Below are 23,576 nucleotides of genomic sequence, written 5' to 3'. Positions count from 1 at the left end.
AAATTAGTAATTATACAAACTAGAGTGCATGTTTGAGGAAAATGTTTAATTTAGAGTCATGATTTGCATTTATTATACAAAAATACATTAAATCCACAAAAGAATAAAAAGACAATGCACTACATTTATATGCAGTTGCAACTGATAGTTGAACTTTTTGGTCTTCATTACTGTAATGAAACAGCATCTATATATTAGTACAGAATAATATTAGTAATTGTGTGCGTGCACTTGCTGTGAACCAAAAAGTGCTCGGAGTGAACATTTCATAGGCAATATCTGTGTCAAACATGTCAGAGACATTCTCAGCCTATGAGCCTTCCATGTAAATGTTCTAAAGACAAAAACACCTCAAATAATTTTTCAAGACTTCATGGAATCAGCTGTTTCAATAATCATTAACTATGACCCCTTTATGTTAATAGCTTCTATATAGCCACAAAAATAAATTGCAGTAGGTTCCAAGAAACCCTGGAGCAACTTGGATAAATCTTGATTGAATGGAGATCAGGTTTTAAATATGTAACTACGCCTTTTTTCCTGATTTTTTTCCTACAGCCAGATGAGGAAAAGTAAATAAAAATTAAATGCTGTGAAAAGAAAATAATTTGTAGTAAACAGCAAGCACATGGCATACAACTGTAAAACTAAATTTCAATCCTAAAAATAAGCTTACTGGAATGTCAATAGACGAGTGCCAAAAAATAAACACAGGTCAAGAATCCATCTACCCTAATTGCACTTAAAAGAACTTAAGGTACAGAGTGTTTTGTTATAGTCATTCGTAACAAGTTGTGGCAGAGCTTAAGATCAAGGCTAGTGCAATAAAACAAGAGCACCAATGATATTGAGCCCAACATTTGCTGGTATATTCACATTAAATAAAGCGTTAACATCGAAAACATTTTGGCCAGCTCATTGCTAAAACTTTCCCAGTCTTCTTTTGTTATTGTGTCATCCATCCTAAAGTGACCCCATTAAAGTAATATTACTTGTGCTCGTTCCAACACAGAGTTGAAATGTCAGTTTGGTTTGTGTGTTCAATGGATGTCAGGACAGATGGGGAGGTCCTTCCTGTGTTTACAGTGCAAGACTGCGTCATGAATAGTAGGGAAAATGAGGTCAGAGGTCACAGGCTCACAGAAGAATTGTAGTGTTCTGAGATCAGAGAGAAGGATCCCTGCACAACACAAACATATAAAAGGTTTTGTAAGTATCTTATGAAAGAATCATTCGTTACATTAATGTTAACCTACATTTCAGTTTGGCTTGGCCATATGACCGTTTATTAGTTCCAACTCTAGGTGGAGATGTTTACCATATTCAACAAATATATCAGAATGAACTTTAACCTACATAAAGACATTTAACGTTCATCATAACTTTGTTGAACTTCAATTATATTATATACATTTTTAAATGTTTATAAATGTAATTACTAGTTGCTACATAGGGTAAGTATGTACTCTGATAGAGTTTTAAAAAAGCATTGTTATGTTATAGAAATTTATATGTAAGAATAAAATTAATTACTTACTGCTACATCCAGCAAGTACAATTTTCACATCAACTGTTGCATACTCCTTGATCACCTGTAGAACAAAGAACTATTACAAAATGTAGAACTACAAATGACTGAATATTTCTGTAGTAGATTTCTGTAATTTTGTGGGTGGTTGCCAAGGTGTTGTGAAACAGCGGTTAAGGTGTTCAGTGTGTTTAGAGCATTAGATCTCTTGTATTTGCTCATTTTATCATCCCCGGGGGGAATATCATAAATTGGATCACCTGGGAAAGTAAAAGCACACCTTTTCTCAATAAGTTTAGTCATATCTGTACCACAAACAATGATGGAAAAGTAATGTCAATTTAATATTAAGGCCTGGTTTCACAGTCAGGGCTTAGATTACACTAGGACTTGGCCTCCGTTCAGTTAGGATACTTAAGTAGCTTTTAAAACGTGCCTTAGAAAAAAAAACCTTACTGATGTGCATCTTGAGACAAAACAATGACATTGCCATTTTAAGATATGTCAGTGCAAGTTGTTTTCAGTTGATTGTAATGATCAAGTGATGTAATAATAAAATGACAAGTTGGTCAGCATGTAACAGCACAGCATGTGGTCTAAACGTATTAAGTCAGATCTCACTGTTCTGTCTTTACAGAGGTAAGTGTCTTTGAGAATAAAAGCTATCAACTTACTGATTTAATGGTTTTGGCTCCTACAGAGTCAATAAAGTTAACAGGAGTAAAGTCCAGTATGATGGAGTGAATGGGGGTTAGACGCTGCAGAAAGAAGTCATCCTCAGATTCAGACTCAGTGTGGTTCTCAGTCGTCCGGCCATTGCTGTACACATGCATCTGTTTTTGCGGCCCATTCACCACCTCATGAGTGACACCCAGCTCCACATCCTGTTGTGACACCACAGAATATGTCAGGTCAGAAATGTTGCATCACCAAACCAACACATTACAGTTGGTTTCGAGATTGCATGCTTTAATTTGTCATTTGAAATGACATTTGTCTTGCAAACATACATTTGTTTATGCATAAAAAAATCCTAACAATGGAAAATTCAGACGCGAGTAATCTGGCGCAACATGCAACCCACGCTGAGGTTCAAATATCTACGTAAAAGATAAGACGACTTTAATGACGTAAAAGTCACAGATGAAAGAAAAAAAAAACATACCAATAAGACAACTGCTTGTTTCTTCAGTGAAGAGTCGTGGTTTATGGTCTTACTCTCCCCGTTGTCTCTTTTCGCATATTTTAGCTGTGATGTCCTGGAAGTGAGTAGTTGTGCCGGGTCAATTCCGGTCTGTAGTCAAACAAATCAAAATGTACAAAATAACAACTATAATATCTGCAAAATACACTTAAATTTGTGAAGCCAAATACTTGCTGTTCATGGGAGCTTTTCTCCACACAATAAGATGTACTCAAGGACAAAACAGTAAAACGCATGCACAAACAAAAGAATTCGATCTAAATCACAAGTTAATCATAACACCGAGCATTTAGACTCACCTTCGCCTTGAGGGCGCTCACATACAGGTCACTGTTTGCAAAGTAGATGGAGGTATTGGACTGAAAAATCTTAATCCCTGAGCATTCCTCAGCCTTGATCAAGAGAACAAAAATCAGATAAGACGACAAAGATTGTGGGTGGAAAAAGGATGATGGATTAAATCAGTACTAATTGGGTGACTGTGACTAAGAAAAGCTGAGAACAACAGTTTTGAAGTGGAGCAAGATAATGTTACTCATGAGATGGTTATGGGTTCAGTCTCATGTAAAGATGACCAAAAACTAGAAAGTTACGATGGTTTAATGTCTTTTAAAAGCAATGTCTTACCTCTTCATACTCATCCACATCAAAGTACAATCCAGTATCAGGGATTTGTCCAAGAAGAGCATTCTTAGGGCTTAAAACAAAAGAAAACATAGACATTTCAAATGACAAAGTAATAAGGTAAACAAAACTCAGAAAATAAATATATTAAATGAATTAAAATAGTATCAATATTTTACTCATTATTTACTATAATTTATAATAAATAAAAGCTCAGATCTACTTTGTACTCAATATAACAGGATTTTTTTTTTAATTGAAACTGGTTTGATTGATAAATGAAACAGATTATATCTGAAACAATTTCTTTTTATGCTGAAGTACTAGAAAAAAAACTAGTGCATGAATTGCCATTAGAACATAATGAATTAAGGCACTGAATAAATGATCCATGTGTAAACAAATCATTTAATAACTATTATGTACTCAATACATTTCAATAGAATACAAAAAATATGAATGCATTATTTTTAGCTGTAAAGAACTTCAGCATGAAAACCCTGAGTTTTGTTTATAAATCTTGATTTGAATTATTTTGCATTAGAGGAGAAAGACATTGTGTTTTACCACTGTGTTCTGTAAATAACTGTGAGTATGGCAAAGCCCATGGAAACCACCAGACCATAATCCAGACCAAGGAGAACCGATGCAAAAAAGGAAACCAGCCAAATTGCCTGAAGAAAACATGACAGACATTAACAACAACAAAACTAGATTTCCTGAAGTCCCAAAAAAAAAAAAACACACACATGAAGTATATTAAGTGGAAAGAGCCATTCAAAGAAAATGTTAATTTTAATAGCCGGAAATCAGTGTGATGAACAACCAAATGAGAAGTGCCTCTGAAGCTTACCAGTTCAATCTTGCTGGTTCTCCATAATACAGGAATGTCTTTCACTTGCTTAAACATCCCCAGAAGATTGACCATGATGATAGCAGCCAACACAGTCTAAAGAGAATACAAAGAGGACACTAAATAAACACCATCTGATCCCTGACTTCTTTTGCACCAAGACAAACATTTTAGGTGGTTTTCTTTTGATTGCACTAAATCAATGAGCTCCATGGCAAGCATATCAGAAAGCTCTTCACATACTGTAGGTAAAGGCTGAAAGACAAATCCAATGGCCAACACAACCAGTAGCACGAGTAGGGACGCCAACAGTCCAGCAATCTGCAGACACACACATCAACATAATTCAATTGAGTCTTTTAGGAGGCACGACTGTCTTATCTTATCTTTAAGGTTTTACAGTAGTGATATAGCCACTGTGATGAGGTCAGTATCAGAGGGACACTCCATTTCAGGAAATGTGCTTTTGCGATAACCAATAAGTACATAATATTATCGATATGGCATCTTACACAAGAATGTCTCACTTACTTCAGTGTGTCCTCCTGTGCTCTCCTGTACCAGGCTGCGAGACATTGAGGCGGTAACGACAAACGTGTGGAAGAATGAACTCATAAAGTTACAAAGCCCCAGCGCCATGAGTTCCTAGTCACATTAAACACAAAATGACCGCATAAGACCATCTGGTTTTACCTCAAGATCATAAAAATATTAAAACACTGTATAACTCATGTGACACTGAAGACTGGAGTAATGACTGCTAAATATTTGGCTTATTTCACAATCTTACCATTTTACTGTTTTTATGATCAAATAAATATGGTCTAAACAGCAAAAGAGGCTTCTCCCAAAAACTTTCCCAAAAAACAATTACTGAACAGCTTTTAAACAGCAGCATACACATAAATATACTGCAGATATAGTAAAAGTAGTATGTTAGCATGCTATTCCAAACATAGCCCTGATTTTCTATATAAAGGGAACTTCAGGAAGTTAAATTACTGTCTTCACTGATCTGAGAATCTTGGCTCCTCTCACAAAAGTTCAGTCCTAAACAGACAAACCGGTGAGTTACTGAGGTCACAATCCATCTTTATTACTGTTGTTCATCTTAAGCAAGCCTCTTTGCATTATGTTGCCCCATATGAACCTTCCTTGCAATTAGTGTGATATAAGTCATTTTGGACAAAAGGATCTGCTAAATGGAAAGTAACCAAGTAACTGTGTGTTCTGGCTAAATCAGATATTCGGCTGCATTTTAAAGCCATAGAAACCAAAATAAAGGGCTGCTGAATAAAATCCATGTCCCTGATTCTAGGAAACACTGAATCAAATTACTTGGATAATGAAGTATGGGACAACTGAATTAGAGACAGTGTAGCAGTATATCTATTGTTTTATCACTTCAAAACTAACAAAGATGCTTGAAAAGTATGCTCCTTTAAAGTAAATTCCACTTGGTTAGACATTTATATCACAAGTGTGGAATTGTGCTTGAATGTTTGGCAGCACTTTGTTTTACAGTATGTGCACTTTCAATGTACTTACCACAAAAGTAATGAGTACTGTAAGGTAACTACATGGGTTAAGTTAAGGTTTAGGGTTAGGTTCAGGGTTAGTACCTAGTTAGTGTCATTACTACAATAAGTACATAGTATGTTCATGCGAAACAGGACTGTAAAACAAAGTGCTACCAAATGTTTTTAGGGCAAATGTACAAGGCAGAACTATGACATTTACAGACATTTCATTTTATTCTCTACCTGATTTCCATCCACACTGTAGCCATGCTTGAGAGCAAAGATTTTGGCTAATGATATTGCAATCGAGAAGCCAACAACGGATATAGCAAAGGCGTCTGCGAGGAGGTTAGGAAAGACTGAGAAGTCTGGAATCTTGGGTGGCAGCAATCTTGAAGCAAAACATTAAGAAATATTAAAATGTAAACATTTGTAAAAATGTAAACAGTTTCCATTCAGAAACTTAAAGTAGGCTGCGTGATCTTACCCGGTGGGAATTTTACCCACAACTTCTACACCATAGTTTTCAGACATAAGCATCCCGTACGAGATTCCAGTGGACACGATTACCTTTAAAGAACAAGAACATCATGGATTTACACAAAGGGATTGTGAGTGCATGTGTGAGTACAGTGTTTCATGGAAAGGGCCTTTAAAGTTTTACCACTATGATTTCTCCAGGGATGGGGATAGGTAGCTTCTTCTTGAAGCGTTCATTGAGATCTTTGATGATATACAGGAACACAGTGCACACCAGTCCAATAATGAGCGTGACAACATTAGTGCTTGCAATGTTCCTGAAGACAGCTTCAATGCTCTGGAGGGAAAAACAAAATGAATGCCACAACTACAAAAGAACAGTACACAGTCTTTAAAGTTCTATTAAAGTTCTATTATTTCAGGGATTTTTTTCCAATTAACGAAAATGATTTAAGTTTCCGTTTTAGTTAACTATCTTTATTCATTCACGATTCACAAAATACCTTAAGCGAACACCTTAAGCCATGAGAATAAGCGTTTATGAAGTAATGTGAAACATGCTTATATGTGCATCAGTGTCATATATCAAAAACAAACATCCTGGAGTTTCCCCAGGGTGAAAGGTTACTCACATACACTACAGAGAGAGGCCCATTAAAGCGTGCAGTGTGCACTCCCAGCAGGTACTTGAACTGCGACACTGAGACGTGCACAGCAGCAGCTGTAGTGAAACCTCGCACCAGCGGTTCAGTCAGGTAAATAGCCAGGAAGCCGAATCTCAGCAGACCCAGAACAAACTAAAGATCAGAACACAATTATGTTCACAAACATCGATCTGAAAGTACCACGGTTACAGTAACTTGAGGAGAAGCACATGAATTTATCAACTTGAGCAGGTTTACAGTATTCCATGAAAGGCATCTATTATAAACACTGTGTAGGCCTGCAAATAGGCCTGTGATGTATACCATAAACTTGTTTTAATAGGTTTATGGTAACATTGCACTTCTTTCTCTTACAAAGTATTTCCTTATAAAGCTGGCCATTTTTGCCGGTAATGTGAGCAGAGTGACTGAGAATTGCACTAGAATGTTTTTCAGATGGTTTATCTACAAAATACGGGGCTGACATCACAAACATGCTGTTACCATTCTGCTTTGTAACGGCAACATACGACAGTGTTGCAGGAATTTACTTGCATTCCTAGCACAGATACTGAGAATGCACTAGTTTTGATCTACTACAGTCCTAATTGGGCAATCAATTGACAAATAAAGATGAATTTAGCATTACAAGACAGAAATAATTAAATTCATTCTTTGATATTAGAAATTACACACTTCACCCTTAATAAAAATAAAATAAGAAGATGACTAGATTCTACACTTTGTGATGTTCAAAACTGTGGGTAAAATCAGAAAGTGGCCTACCTGAATGATTCCTACTAGAGTTGTCAGAGCTACAACCACTTCCACTCTTCTTGCATCACGGGCGTCAAAATCCACAACCTGTGATGCGTTGGTCCCATTGACTGCAAACATGGAGTCCGGGACCTCCCTTACAGCCACCCCGCCAATCATAAGACTGATTACTGCAAAAGTGCCTGAGGAAAAACAACAATAAAACTGTGTTTTAAAGAAAACTTATGTATGGATGACATATTTTTGTAATTAACTAGCAGAAGTGGTCATAAATACACACAAACAAAACACACACACACTCTATATTTTTAACTATTGTTTGAATATTTCAAACCTCACAAACTTATTATGTTAAACGCATTGCTTAAAGTGTGATTGGACTATATTTAATTATAATTGTACTATTTAAAGTGTGTCTTAAACCTTAAACCTCATTGTGTGAGAGAATAACAGGTGTAATTGCTCTAATGTACACAATGTAAGATGGCTGAGTGTCAACCACGTAGCAGGAGCCCCACTGTCATGTGAGCAAATATTTCGAGTGCATTTACGCAAGTGAGCTATGTCATGGCTCTCCATCTAGATAAAGCCCTCTGCAACTTGGTCTGTTTTACACTGTAGAGGGACAGAGTGTGAGTGTTGTTTAAACAGGAGGCAGCATGCCTCTGTGCAGCAGGACCTTGCCAAACATTTGGACTGTTGCCCATTCTCTCGCTCTCAATTCACACCACGAGGCTGAGAAAGCAAGATAGTGAAGCAACAACTCTGGTTTGGGTAACCTTTTGAACCTTTGATCTATCTTCTCAGTGGCGTTTCTAATATCCTACAGCGATTTCTGAGGGTTTGAAGATTCCAACATGAAACAGGACAAAAACAAAAACTGCAGGGCATCTACCCTTATTTGTGGACCACCACAAATAAGGCTCTTAGAAATAACACTTTCTTTTCCTTCTTATGAAAGTCGGGACACTGAAATCAGAGTCTGTTTATCCCAATGCTGGGATAAACAGTCTAAGCATTTTAAATCTTATCCAACTGAAGTACACTTGTTTAGTCTGACAGTAATGCTTTGCTTAATCACACTGACTTAGCAAAACTGTACAGAGGAATGTCACTTTTCAAGTAGCAGCAGCAGTCTGCAGTCTTTTGCACGAGCAGTCTTTTGGGAGAAAAAAAAATTGCACAACAATCTCTATGAAGTCATGTTGCGTAAATTCACCACGTAAAGTTAACTAATCAGAAAAAAAACTTTCCAGACCAAGGAAACACTTTAAATTTGACGGTCAATGAATCGACTGTGGGTGGTCCAAATGAGGCTGAGACTATTTTAAGTCACAAGCATGTTATTCAAACCTTGGGATGCATGCCATTGAGTCTCACCTATTGATATATGTCTGGAGGTACCAAAGAATGTGTATAATAGGACGGGATAAAATGACGAATATAACCCAAACACTGGAGGAACAGCTGCCAACATCGCATAAGCAAGACCTGTTGAATGCGAGAAAGAGAAGCAAATGATCATATGAACTTGCCCAGTGATCAAGAGTAAACCTGCCAAATTAATAACATACTATAATTATAAACAATATTTTTATATAATTATTCATTTTTAATACAGAACAGTTTTCAATAACATCTGACCTTGAGGTAGCTGCATTACACCTGTGCTGATGCCAGAAATGATGTCCCCAAACAGGTATTTCTTTAGTGGATATGATGGCAGCCATCTTAAAATGGGAAAAAAACTAAATGCAACCGATTTGGCTTTCTCAGACGAGCAGCTGAAAAATAAGGGAGAGAAGGCCGTTAGCACAAATACATTATCTTCAATTTTCATTCGTGTGATTTGAATATGTCCATATTCAAACACTGAAAAAGGTTAAAAGACATTTTGTGTCCTTGATATCAAATCAGATGTGACACGTTTTGATCCACCGTATTTGAATATACGTGAACAAGATTATCAGTGAATGACAACTTAAATTATAGTCTGTCCTTGTCCATTGAAACAAGTCATCAATTTGTCCAACTCAGAATGGAACGGGCAGGTTTAACAAATGTAATGTGTCACTATTGTTGTGTAATATTAGTAGTACTGCAATCTTATATGGAGGTTATGATCAAATAATGAATACATTATGACAGTTGTTTTATCAGTCCAAGCTGATTTTCTGAGGTTGAGATAAGAAGTGAACCTGATACCATTATTATTATTATATGTTATAAAATACAGTGAAGATCCCAATAAGATGATGATTGGAAACGGAGTTTATATATACAGTTGAGTCCAAAAGTCTGACACCACTAGTGCTTTTATTTAGCTATTTATAATTTAATACACTTTTCATTATTAATTACTTAATCAGCATAACAATTTGAGTGAAATGTTGAATGTCAGAATGTCTTAGTATTTGGTTTGTCTCTCTTTTGTGCATGAACTCCACAAACTAGTGTAAAACCTAATGATCATGTCCTCTGGCATGATATTAAAATGATCATCTTGTGCTTCAGTGGATGAACATCTGATAATGTGTACAAAGAGTCACATGATCAATATCACAAATTTGCTTATATGATTAGCGACCTAGAAATACTGCAGAAAATTTCTCAATGCGGTCTCAGACTTTTGGACTCCACTGTAGCTTACAAAATACAGACTTTTCATCAGTAACCATGAAAGCAAAATCTATTGAAATAGCCTTACCGGAGATGCTCAGTTATTCTCCGTCTACAGGACTTTGGTGTCCTCTTCTTCCTGTGCAGAAGCTCTGAGTCAATATAGCCTTCATTGAACACGGGTCGTTCAACCCGGTACATCAATGAACCAGATGGTTCCTCACTAGCAGTTACGTTCTCCATAGCAGCAGTGGAAACACAGGCATGTCAGGCTATGATGGCCTTGAGAAAGAACGTGCTCTTGCTTTACTTCCTCTTCCTGTTTTCAATGAATAGTGGAAAGATGGCACTCTGTGAAGAAAGAAAAGTTTTAAGAATCAGCTTTAAACTATCACACAATGCTGGTTTTATTCAAGCATGTTCTGTTGATCAGCTATTAGGTAACAAAAAATGATATGTCACACTAGCAACCCACCTGGTTTTATTTGGAGACTTGCAGGGGTCAAACAGTGCTGGTGTATAATTACAAGCCCTCAAAATAATCTTGAATGAAAGCCAGTTTTAATCTGCACAGCCTGTTAGAGATGACAGTGATGATCTAAAATGCAACCTACAGGAAAAAATAAATAAAAAATAAAACTCTGAAAATTAGTTTTGCATATTAAACTATTAGGGGTGTGACGAGACACTTATCTCACGAGACAAGACACGAGATTAGGTTGACGAGGACAAGATTTTTGTACAATATTTTATAGAAATCTTCAATGACAAAATTCATGACTGGAAAAATAGTCTGCAGGTGCATTTTGAAATGTTTTAACTATCAATAATAATAAAATCTCTCTATAATAAAAGGATTTTTTTAATCCATTCAGAGAATCAAAAACATGTCGTGTCCTTCAGTAATATGAAATGTAATATGGTTTCATGGTTAAATCCATACACCAGTGTGTCTAAAACACACAACCTGCCCTGAGGACACGGTGTTCAGCTTAAGCAATAACAACCCCTCCATGGATCCAGTCCATTTTTAGTACAGCCCACTGCAAATCACAAGGCCATAGTAAAACGCACTGGATATGACTGATGTTGCTAGTGTAGTAGGCCAAAGTTGGCAAAGCAGTAGTATAAACATTACAAACCCTGTACACTACACAAGATGAACTCATGACATTCAAGGGTCATTCAATAAAAAAATGCTGCCTTATCTATTTTGAAGAGGCATTTTTTAAAGATTTGAAAACATACATTCTATTGTAAAGAATGGGTTTGAGTGCTAATAAATTACATTGTGTCATCTCAACTTGATATAAACACTATAAATACTGAGCTATTGCTATGCTTTTCAAATATAAATAAAAAACTACTGTGGTCACAGTAAAAGGGTTGACAGTTTTAAAGTTCATTTAGCCATAGAATTGTGCTCAAGGGGTGACACTACAGTGTGTTTATCGGACAGCAAATGCTGATATATCTAATAAATAAATAAATAAATAAATAACCTAATTAATCCTAAAATAATTTCCTTATTGTTTTCCTTAATCCTTAATTATTTCCTATTGGCAAACAAAATACAAGATGGAATGATAAAGTGCTTTTTTATCAATTTAACTTAATTTTGGTTTGGTTTGTCAGTAGACATTAACTTGTCCATGAAATGTTCACATCCTGAATGGATAATGATGTCACTATTCCATTTCTTAAATACTTATGTATAGAATTTATCTGAGTATAGAATCAACTTTGAATGTGTAAAGTATCATATGAGCTAAAATATTAAATAATAATTAATACTAATAATACTACTATAATAATGTAATATGTTTAACTCTTTTTGTCTTTCAAATATAGCAAATGTGCATATTTTCATTCACAAAAGGATAAGTAGGATTTACAAGTCTAGAGACAGATCAAAAGACGAAAAATAAATTAAAAATAGTAAGTTATTTCTACACACAGTAAATGCTGCTTTCAGCCATCCATCGTTGAAAGTCATTGTTTACATATGGCCATGAAGTCATTATGCAATAACATACAGTGAGATTCAACAGTAAGTGTGTTTCCGCCATACTCTGAGCCCTCACACTGTTAAAATCAAAAGTCAACCAAAAATAAACATTTTCGAAGTACGTCCTCGTTCTGTTCGACCATACGACTCCACAAACCTGTTAAGCAGGTAACGTTAAGTTAACGTTACGATATAGTGTAACCAAAGAGCTTTGCTAAATTATTGTAGTTTTAAGGATGAGAAAAAAGTCTAAGCATCGTACCTATCTCCGCCTCCGTCCTGAAAATGACCCAAGGTCGGAGAACTGGGCTGAGAAGAGTGCGAGCATCGACAATCCTGTTACTGTATAACATGTGAAAGCCCTTTAACTGCCGACGACAGCTGCGTCATCTGCTGCACTGATAAGAGAAGTGCTACGTCACCTCATGCGTCACTAAGCACCAGGAAACGCCACATGGGACATGTAGTTTTCCTCACTAACGCAACCGTATCAGGTAGAGATAGATTCTGTTCACCTGATATCCGGCAGATTACAGAGAGGTTGTTAAAAAAGTAATTAATGTTTTTATAAGTAATTATAATTCGAAAAAAAAACAGCGTATTTTATAATAAATATAAATAATAATAAAAAAATTTCCCTAAGGACGCAACTGCAATGTAAGCGCGCCCTCTTGTGTAACAACTATGCAGCAACAAGTTAATACCAAGGTATTATAAGCTATAAAATACAGTATATATACTTGCCCCTCACACTATACCATTATAAATGGCTACTATTACATAGACTGTAGGAAAATCTGATTCCTATTGTATCATCAATCAAAATACATCAAAATCATAAGTACCCATCAGATATCACAGTTTTATAACTTCAACATTATTCAGTTCAAAATATCGTAGTATTTCCTATTACGGCTGTCAGTGATGATGAAGATGCTATCCTATTTAAACTGTAGGTTATTAACTCAAATTGTATACCTTCAGCTTAGAGCTTCATACATTCAATATAATGTTACACTTTTAAAAGTAGGGGTAGCCTATTAAAAGCATATATGTCTGTCTCTTACCTGTAGAGAAAATGTCAAGGTTTAAAAGCCCAAATATCAGGCTCCAGCATGCTATAGTGATGAGTCTAGTACATAAAAACAAGAAAACATACATAAAACAATGATGCACTGAAGCTCTGCAGTGTCAAATGACAGCACGTCACTCCCAGACTGCACGTCCTGGAGTTTTGAAATGCTTTTTAATGGTTAGCTGTACAAACCTTTATTGCACAGAAATATGGCATTGCAATACTGATTACAATGTATTGTGTAATTGTTGGGCAGGGACATGACAATGCCATGACAATTAACTCTGTTCTGTCTCGATTCAACATTTTTGCATGCATTTACATTTGCAGAAGTGTGACATATCACTCTTTAAAATAAAGGTTCCAAAAAGGGATTTTCACCAGGTGGGTTGACTGCCCACTGAGCAATGTGACGTCAGAGTGATGTCTTTTCTATGTAATTTTTGGACGTCCAATTTCGGTCCACTGAAGGGGTTGTTTTGTAATGCAGGCGACGTCTTTATTCGACGTCTTTTGCACGTCTAATCTTATTGTCTGTGGGACCAAATTTGGTCGTTTGTGGCCGTCTTTTCAACATAAAATTTAGACAAATTTTAGACGTCGTTTCTATACAACTTCTATAACTGTAGTCCCATGTTTCAAAAGGGTGGAGGTCATATTTTCAGTGCCATGTATTTACATTCATGTATTTGGCAGACACTTTTATCCACAGTGATATTCCTATCAGTTCTTGCTTTACCCTGGGAATCGAACCCATGATCTTAGCATTGCAAGCACCAACACTTTACTGTTTGAGCTACAGCATTAGTATGCGTCTCCAGATATCACCTGCATGCTGCTGAGACGATCAAATGGAGTTTTTGGAAAATTATCTTAAATAATTATAAATAATCTGTATTCATATGTATTAATCATGTTGATAACAACAATGTTGATATTTGTAAATAAAAAAATATTGCATATTAATCATGTAAGTTTCCTGCACCTGTAATAGACGTCCAAATGAGGTCAAAAAATGACCCAGTTCAAAGGTTAAATGTTGAACGTTAACATGACGTCCAAGTTGGGTCATGGTTGGACATCCACATAGTGTTTTGGACGTCGAATAGATGTCCAGAATTTGTCATGGACCGACGGACCCAATATAGACATGATCTGTACGTCTATCCAACGTCCAATGTTTAGTGGGTGTGAGGGCCTTTCATGGTGTCTCCAGGAGGGTTCATCATCTCCATCTAAATCCAACAGGAGAATAAAAAGTGCCTTATGCTTATTGAGTGGGCATAATGCTGATAGAATATAGTTAATGTTTTGCTTGGTCTCAATTTGAGAAAGATTCAAACGCACTCACCCATGGTGATTCTTTGGTAAAGTAAATAGGAAACGCCCACTGGTGTTTCCATACCGCACATGCGGCCGCTGTTCTTCGGCTTACTCAGAGCGAAATCAGGAAATGCCTTTTGAGACAACAAGCACGGATTCAATGCGATGCGTTCTTGTGATTTTAGATTTTAGCGTGTTTAATGAACACCGAGAGACTTGACGAAAAAGGCGAATGGATGATTTAATTCAGCAGGATGAAAATCTAGATAGATCAAGTTAAATGAACACTGAAGGTTTGTAGGTGAGAGACATCACAAACCTTTAATCATGGCAAAAGCCAAAAGAGACGAGGAGTTCACTTTCGTCAGTCCAGTGGTGAAATATTTACTTTTCTTATTTAACATGTTATTTTGGGTAAGTGCTGCTCACTTTTACTTATTTTATTTTATATTATATTATATCACATACAAAATATAAAAAATAGCCTGCCTTTTTTTAAAACTCTAGGTTTTTATTATATAAGAACAGAGACTAAATACTGCATAATAGAGCTGCTTTTTTAACTTCTCACATGATGAGGTTTAATGATTAATGCTTTACCAAATGACTTTTGAAAATCCCCCTTTTACATGCTCAAACACCAACCAAGCTTTTCATATACAAACAGATGTACTTAGTTCACTTGCAGACTGAATGATGATCAAGTCAGTGTTTTAAAAGCAACTTGACTTATGTGTATTCATAAAGACAGACCTGCATTCATGGTATTAAGGTATGAACAAACCCTGAAAACATCAACCATGGGCATGTCTCAACACCAATTACAGCACCACAGGCTATCTCTGAATACTTCGAAAAATACTGAACAGTTCATGACGCATTGTACAACAGCCTTACCTGTTTGATCTTGACTTGATGTACTGAGTTACACTTAGGGAACTGTCTGCATTTTGCCCCTGCTGCGTGATAAGATCTCGCTAGAATAATAATGAGTTCATATTAGACCTCATCAACAAAACCCTCTTTTGTGAAGTTCTTGATACTGCCAGTTTACTTTCCCAAACTTTTCTGAACTTGAGGCTGTTGCTAAGCAGCGGGTCTCATTGATTCATATGCTGATAGAGCCTTGCAGGGTGTTTGGACGAGTGGGGGCCCCATGCTTCTTTTATTTGTTGCCCTGTAGCATTTAGTTAATAATAGACTTAAATGAATATCGCCTCTTCAGAGGGAAAATCAGACACCCAAAATATTTAAACCAGTCTTGGATAATTACTTTAGTTATTTGCAGAAGGGCATCAAGAACAATCTAACAATGTAAGTGGACGCAATCAGTAGGTTTAAGTAGAAGTCAGTTGATTTTAGCTATAAGAGTGTACTGCATACTTGCTGGTGCAAATATGCACATGCAAATACCGAAGGAGATTTCATGCTGAAAGCCTCAAGAACAACTCACTTTTTTATGTAATGCAGTATAATACTACTGAGCAGTTTCTACGGGGTCTCAATGCATTGTAGAAAAGCACTAAACCCAAATCTGCACTGATACAAAGCTAAAGCTCTCACCTTTGTGAAACCTTTGTGACAAGTGATGCAGTAGGCCTATTACGGTTTGTGGGTGTTACAGGAAATTAGCAAATATTCCAACTAGCATCTTAGATCAGTGTCCCAGACAGCTTGTTTCCTTCCTTTTAGTGCGTATGACAAAAAAAAAGAACATATTTTAAATGATTACTGATTGGAATGACTAAAACAAAAATGAAGATGCATGGAAATGCATTTTAATAGTTCATTTTCAATAATATTTTTATAATACAGTATGAGCTCTGAATTATTATTTAATTATTATGAAATTATTATTTAACCTTTATTATTATAATGAATAAACCTAAATAATTTGAGTTAGACCAATTTAAGTACTTTTCAAATGCATTAAAAAGCTCCTTTAGGCAACGACTAGGATTTTTTTCTGGCTTTGAAGTGATCTCAGTCTACACAGCTTTCTATGTGGAGTTTCGTAGTAACCGGATAGCTGTGACAGAGAAAGGGGGCTACATTGTGTCAGACAAACTTGGGAGCTTTAGTTGTGTGAGAAACGAAGAGTGAATGAACCTTGAAACTTCAGAATTTCCTCTGCTCTTCTCTTCTCATGAACTTTCATGTATGCTGATGCTGTATAAAATAAAAGTATGTGAAAAGCGGTTACATTTTCCCCTCTGAAATGTCAGGTGTTTTTTTTCTGTTTTTTTTTGTCTTTACTTAGTCAAGCATTTTACACACTTAAATCCTTTTATATTTGGGAAAACCGATGAATGGATGTTATCCTGCCACACCCTGGAGAGGAATCCCATTCTATTTCTGTACAACATCTGTTTTAACATAGACTCACTCCTTATCTTTCTGTTATAGATAATAGCACTGGCCCTGATATCTATTGGAGTTTATTCCAGGATAGTTAAACACGGTAAGTGTGTTTACTTGTTTTACCGTGTGTACATCCTCAGATATCTATTTATGTAGGTTTCTTCCTAGGCATTTCAGCTATTTTACAGTATATGGTGATGCTGCAGTTTTTGGTGTAGAAGCAGCAACTAAGCTATGGAAAAGGACCGTACAAATGTTATATTGTAAACTAGATTAATCTAACAAGTATAAAGAATAATATTTGGAAGATTGCCTCTTGTTAATGCCCTTCATAGCCATGTCATCATACACAATCACTTGCATTAAGGTTCAGGCAGTCTTATATTGGAAAAGCAATAGTTTTAAGTAATTGGTGCTATTGTAGAAAGTCAGCCATTAATAATTGATTCCATGATTGAAAGTGTCCAGTAATATATGAGTTACCAAGATAAAGTGAAACTTTTATAAATAAAATTACATACACTACCAGTTAAAGTTTGAAATAATTCAGAGAAAAGTCTCTCATGCTCACCAAGGCTGCATTTATTTGATGAAAAATAAAGTAAAAACCGTATTGTGAAATATTATTACAATTTTAAATAACTGTTGTCTATTTTAATATATTTAAAAATGTTACTTATTCCTGTGAAGACAAAGCTGAATTTTCAGTCTTCAGTGTCACATGATACTTATGAAATCATTCTATTTTGCTGATTTTCTGCTGAAGAAACGTTATTATTATCAATTGTTAAAAACAGTTGTGCTGCTTAATATTTTTTGTGGGTGATACACTACCATTCAAAATAATTTTTCAGCAAGGACACATTAAATTGTTCAAAAATGAAAGTAAATACATTAGAAATATTTTTTTAACTTTTTTTAACTTTCAATTTAACAAAGAATTCTGAAACAAATAATAATCTTGGTTTCCACATACATATTAATGTTGTCAACATTAATAATGAGACCCATTATAAAACATTGAGAACTAAAATAATTTATAATAATTGAGCACCAAATTAGCATATTTCAGCACTTACATGTTAAACAGTAAACAGTTATTTTTTATTATAATAATATTTCACAATAACACTGCTTTAGCTTTACTTTTGTCAAACAAATGCAGATTTAGTGAGCATAATAAACTTCAAATTACTTAAATTATTCCAAATGTTTGACCGGTATTATACATACAGTATTATAGCATTTATCTCTCCTTTGTGTAAGTATGCCACAAAAACTATTTTTCTGTGTTTCTATTTATCTATTTAAGTTTCTATTTATCTATCTAATCTGCTCTGTTTTGCACAGCAGAGACAGTGCTGGCCTGTCTGACAGTGGATCCTGCTCTGTTACTGATGATAGTGGGCGTTCTCATGTTCTTCGTCACGTTCTGTGGCTGTGTGGGTTCTCTGAGGGAGAACATATGCTTACTGCAGACGGTCAGTAATAAAGCCAGATGCCTGATCAAAACTGTCACATCAGGACAGAACAGTTTCTTTGGCATTTTTAGATGATATTGAGAATGGTACATCAGAATTTAGCTACATGATATGTGTAATTTGAATCATTGTTTCCATAACAGCGTTGGTACGTTTTTAATCAGGACAAAGTTGGTCATTAGAGGAGATAAAAATACATGCAGCATCAAACAACATACATTTTACATAGAAAATGTCAAATACAAAGCAACCCCTAATAGCAAACTCTGATTCCTCTGCAGTTCTGCATCATCTTGACTATCATCTTTCTGATGCAGCTAGTGGCTGGTGTTCTGGGTTTTGTCTTCTCGGACAAGGTAAAAAAAGCATCATGAATCAGATTAGTAGGCTAATGCCAGTGCTACAACAAAGCAAGCTTGAGTATATCCATTTTTTAGAGCTAATGTAAACTTGGAATTTATTTGCTCAAGTGATTGACGCTCATTTAAATCAAAATGTTACCTTTTATTTGTTTGATTTACTTTTAATTCATCAGATTACAGTATAGTGTTTTAGTGTACAATTAACTACCCCTGTATTTGTGAAGGCTTTGTATGAACAGGGATAAACAGTCTGGACATGCTATAACAAAACCCATTGTCACAAAAACGGGTTTTTAGTTGACACGATGCGCCCTCTAGTGTCTGCCATCTACCAGTGTATTTAAGGGATAGTTCATCTAAAAAGGATTTACTCACCCTCAACACAAAAGAACATATTTTGAAGAATGTTGGTAACAAGAAAGTTGATGGCACCCATTGACTTCCATAGTAGGAAAAAAAATACTATGGATGTCGTCAACTGTTTGATTACCAACATTCTTTCAAATATCTTCTTTTTGGGTTCAACAGATTCATACGGACAAAATGTTCATTTTTGGACGAACTATACCTTTAGCTAACAACAATTGAACAAAAGAATGAGCTCTTTAAATTACCCTTTTAATAAATCTGACACAAAAAAAAAACAATCTTTTCAATTATCCCTTACAGGCACGGGGCAAAGTTACAGAAATGGTTGACAGTGCCATCAAGCATTACAGGGATGATTTAGACCTACAGAACCTCATCGACTATGGACAAAAACAGGTCAGGATAATGTATATATGTATATAATGCAAAATAATAGTTTGTAATGGCTGGTAATGATGTTTCTGTTTTGTGTTATGATCAGTTTAACTGCTGCGGGGGGGTCTCTTACATGGATTGGTCTCAGAACATGTACTTCAATTGCTCAAAAGAGAACCCTAGCAGAGAGCGCTGTTCTGTACCCTTCTCCTGCTGCCTGCTCTCCAAAGTGGAGGTGAGAAAGGGCCTCCAAAAAAAAGAGATTTGGAATATAATATATATATATATTATTATCAATTTAACAGAAGGAATTATTATTATTATTCACAGTTGTAGGGATATATACACATGTAAACACAATAAATTGTTTCTGCAATTGGGCTCCAAAAAGTTCGTTTGTACTTTTAAATATTATATACTGTATGTAATATACTTTAATATATTCAATAATATATAATTACATTTGAATATATTAGAATATAATTAAATGTTAAATATCTAAAATGTGTTAATTAGAAACATATTATAAATAATTAATATATGAAATGTTATTGATACTATTTTTGTATTTAATTATAATATTATAAATATATTAAGAATATGTTAAATGTCCCTCCTCCTAATACCACCTTGCCTTTTGTCTGTTTTATCAGACTGTTATAAATACCATGTGTGGTCATAGGATGCAGGAGCTGGAATATGTTTCAGCTGGTGCCTTCATCAATACCAATGGCTGCATTGATAATGTGGTGAACTGGATCCACAGTAACCTGTTTCTGTTGGGAGGCATCGCACTGGGCCTGGCCATCCCACAGGTAAACCCTGATATGGGATTAGAGGGCAATCTGCTTCATGTTGGCATGAGAGGGAAGTTGCTATAGTCTTTTCTTCCCTATTGTGACATGAATAAAATGGCCTCTCGAAAAGAAAAAAAATGTAGGGTGGGACATGATTTTTTCCATCGGGAATTAATTGAATGGTTTTGTTTTGCTATTGCTGTGATGTCATGTGAGTGACAGGTTATTGTCCTGCCCTCATGACAGAAACACATCATCAGAGAAGAGAAAAGGTGTCGCTGCAAGAGGGAGGGGAAGTTATTTTTAAAAAATGATGTGCACAGCTTATTCAATATAAATACTGCAATATTCCATAAAAAATAAGGATTGTCTATTGATTTAATCGCAACTTTAAAATTAAATAAAAGTTGAAAAATTAAATAATGTCAATTGTGGGTGAGCAGATTTAGTCTTATTTCAAACAGGCTACATTATGCATTTATATTTAAGCATCTATAAATCACATCTATATTCAAGCATCTTTAAGTATCTAGATTAAGTTTGAACTGACAGCCTGTTCTCTTCTCTTTTTTAGCTGGCTGGGATCCTCCTCTCTCAGATCCTTATTGATCAAATTCAGGATCAAATTAAACTACAGAATTACAACCAACAACATCGCTCAGACCCCTGGAGAAGAAACTGGCAAAAAAATATATAATTTAAAAAAAAAAGAAATATATATACATATATGCATTTCTGTAGAAAACTCATTGCTGCATGAAGTGACTGACTTGGACTGGCTTTTGAATAAGAAAAACTACGCTTAAGAACAGGCAGTCATGTTTTCAAGTATAAGGTCATTTGTTTGGTATTTCATGAATCAGAATGTCTGTATAAATATTGTGTTAGCGAACTGAAGATCAATAGGTCAATAAAACTATTTTGAGTGTCACATAAAATTTCAAGTATGGACATTTTTAAAAACAAACTTTTTTTTGGCAGATATCATGAACATCTGAGGTTGAATATACAGTGTGTGTGTGTGTATATATATATATATATAAATACATATATATACATATATATATATATATATATATATATATATATATATATATATATAAAATATATATATTTAACTAAATGAAACTTTAATTTTCTGTTTTGTATTAACATTGTTAGCCGGTATTAGAATTATTATTATAATTAATAAATATTTATATTTTATTTGAACAAAATTAATTATTATTATTATTCACAGTTATAAGGATACAAATATGCAAAAGCACATAATTGATTCCCCGTTTCATTAGCCGGTGTTGCACATGGATGCTCAGGGATTTTATTGGTGGTCAGTTGTAGTCTAACACGCTACAAAGACGCATTCATAGACATGGTAGGAAATGCATACCAGGTGTAGAGCACTCAACAGAGAAACCAAGGGTGCAGCGTACTGAGAACAGCCGAGAGCCGAAATTTCATGAGGCTTTTATCCATAACTCATTTGGAAATCCAAACAGACAGTGTGGCAGACACCTTCAGTTTGTTAATGTTGTTTAAAGGCCAGTGGGGGAAAACACGAAATGTGAAAACACTGCAGAGGTATTTTATGTCACAGTATAGGAGGAAAGCAATAAACTTTGTGTAGAGAAAGAGAGGGAGGTAGACTTTTCGGGCCAGGCTCTCCCATTTGGAGCTTGAGTGTGTGTCTGTGTGTGGTCCCCGGTCTGTGCCTCTCTCTGACTTATTCAACAGCAGCCATGTTAGATGGGCTTTTTAAGGAGGCCCTGTGCAGGGACATGCAGGATAGCTTACCAACCACTTCCACACCAACAAGTGCTGCTGTCTAAATCTGATACACTAAACTATACAAAGTTTATTCTCCTCCCTTGAGAATTTCTTTTAGTTTCCATCGCAACAGCCAAATTGGAACCATGGGAATAAGATGGGAAAAAATTACGATTTGAAACGATTAAATGAGATGAGCTCAGTCATGAATCACAATCACTGTAAACATGGTGCAATGTGTCCTAAAGGTACATCATCAACATAAAAGTCCTGTTTTAGTTTTTTAGTTTTATAGTCTACAATACAAGATTTCAATATTGACACTCCAAGTGAAAGTATTTAAAGTACATTTTGTATGTATATTGTATATTGTGCATTAGTTTAAATTGTCTATATCCTGTTCATTGCGTTCTTCACTATAGTGTTATGAATCACACACCCAAAATTTTTAACCATCATTACATTTGTGTATATATTAAATTGACAACATCCTGTTCCTTTCTTATCACTATGAAAGCCCCTTTCCACCACTTACCAAATTATGATTATTATTATTATTATGTAAATATATTATTATCAATTATGAGATGCCGTCATAATAATGAGTTAAAAGTCAAAATTATGAGATGAAAAGTTGAAGTTTTTAAAATACCAAAGTCGAAACTGAGATACTTAGTCATAATTATTATAACTGTGATATAAAATGTAGACACTTAATGACATAATTATGCCATAGCATAATTTGTCAAAGCATGATTTGCCAAAGCATGTTTTTTCTTTTGGTGAATCTGAGAATAAAGGCAAAATATCAAAAAATATTACTTAAACAATTATAAGAGAGATATTTAGTTAAAAAAAACATAAATATAAATATACACTAAAAAAATATGATCAATAAGTTGATCAACTAATGTTTTACACATTTAACTCATCAAAATAAGTTAAGTATTTTTCAACTTTTTTACAAGTTGTACAAGATTCAACTAATTCAGTGACAGTGCAATGTGGATTAAATGGCTTAAATATCCAAGTTGATTGTACTTAAAAATTTAGGGCAGCTTTTTTTTTTACAGTGATTTATTTTTTTTATATAGTAAATAAACTTTTTTGATCATAGCCAACCACTTTCAGGGTACACTTAAAATTGTTCTCATTCTTTATTTCTCATGTAGCTAGAAGAAATGAAGACAAAAGGAAGAAAAGTAAGAGAAGTAAAAATGATCATATCGGACATGAGGGAAGGTATGAGTGAAGCATGTAAATATTCTGTATAAGCTGGCATGGGTTGCTTTTCCCCAGCATGAGGGGGATGGGAGGGGAGCAGAAGTTTTTGTTATTCGTGTGAGTGTTTGTGTGTGTGTGTGTACCCTCTCCGTGTGCATACCAGAGACAAGACAAAAAAAAGATTT

At 35.1% G+C, this 23,576-nt stretch overlaps 2 protein-coding genes across 7 annotated transcripts; one reads left to right on the top strand and one right to left on the bottom strand.

Moving 5' to 3' along the window:
• Positions 1-27: 27 nt before the first annotated feature.
• Positions 28-12,699, bottom strand: slc26a5 (solute carrier family 26 member 5). 2 transcript variants are annotated; one of them, XM_077234474.1, is made up of 20 exons: positions 12,520-12,699; positions 10,725-10,859; positions 10,338-10,600; positions 9,275-9,414; positions 9,011-9,121; positions 7,640-7,812; positions 6,842-7,006; positions 6,394-6,546; positions 6,217-6,299; positions 5,973-6,120; positions 4,741-4,854; positions 4,453-4,530; positions 4,210-4,305; positions 3,924-4,030; positions 3,360-3,429; positions 3,032-3,124; positions 2,694-2,822; positions 2,203-2,412; positions 1,538-1,592; positions 28-1,180 (listed from the first exon to the last, which is right to left on the bottom strand). In XM_077234474.1, the coding sequence occupies exons 3-20, from the start codon at positions 10,490-10,492 to the stop codon at positions 1,041-1,043; spliced, it is 2,220 nt and encodes a 739-aa protein (XP_077090589.1). In that variant the 5' UTR covers positions 10,493-10,600; positions 10,725-10,859; positions 12,520-12,699; the 3' UTR covers positions 28-1,040. The 2 variants fall into 2 exon arrangements, with proteins under 2 accessions (XP_077090589.1, XP_077090590.1); XM_077234475.1 differs by lacking the exon at positions 10,725-10,859 and having other exon boundaries at positions 12,520-12,653.
• A 2,036-nt stretch (positions 12,700-14,735) lies between these two features.
• tspan33a (tetraspanin 33a) lies at positions 14,736-23,516 on the top strand. Of its 5 annotated transcripts, none has more exons than XM_077234468.1 (8): positions 14,736-15,069; positions 17,062-17,116; positions 18,370-18,497; positions 18,779-18,853; positions 19,529-19,624; positions 19,710-19,838; positions 20,257-20,418; positions 20,975-21,338. In XM_077234468.1, the coding sequence occupies exons 1-8, from the start codon at positions 14,983-14,985 to the stop codon at positions 21,095-21,097; spliced, it is 855 nt and encodes a 284-aa protein (XP_077090583.1). In that variant the 5' UTR covers positions 14,736-14,982; the 3' UTR covers positions 21,098-21,338. The 5 variants fall into 5 exon arrangements, with proteins under 5 accessions (XP_077090583.1, XP_077090582.1, XP_077090585.1 ...); XM_077234467.1 differs by having other exon boundaries at positions 18,367-18,497; XM_077234469.1 differs by lacking the exon at positions 20,975-21,338 and adding an exon at positions 23,340-23,516 and having other exon boundaries at positions 14,886-15,069; positions 18,367-18,497.
• The last annotated feature ends 60 nt before the right edge of the window (positions 23,517-23,576 follow it).

This window comes from Siphateles boraxobius, unplaced genomic scaffold (genome assembly GCF_051911475.1).
Source record: "Siphateles boraxobius isolate OS27281-9 unplaced genomic scaffold, OSU_SipBor_1 19, whole genome shotgun sequence".
NCBI lineage: Eukaryota > Metazoa > Chordata > Actinopteri > Cypriniformes > Leuciscidae > Siphateles > Siphateles boraxobius.
Note: the sequence above shows the minus strand (reverse complement) of the source record. Positions and strands in the feature narration are given on the sequence as shown.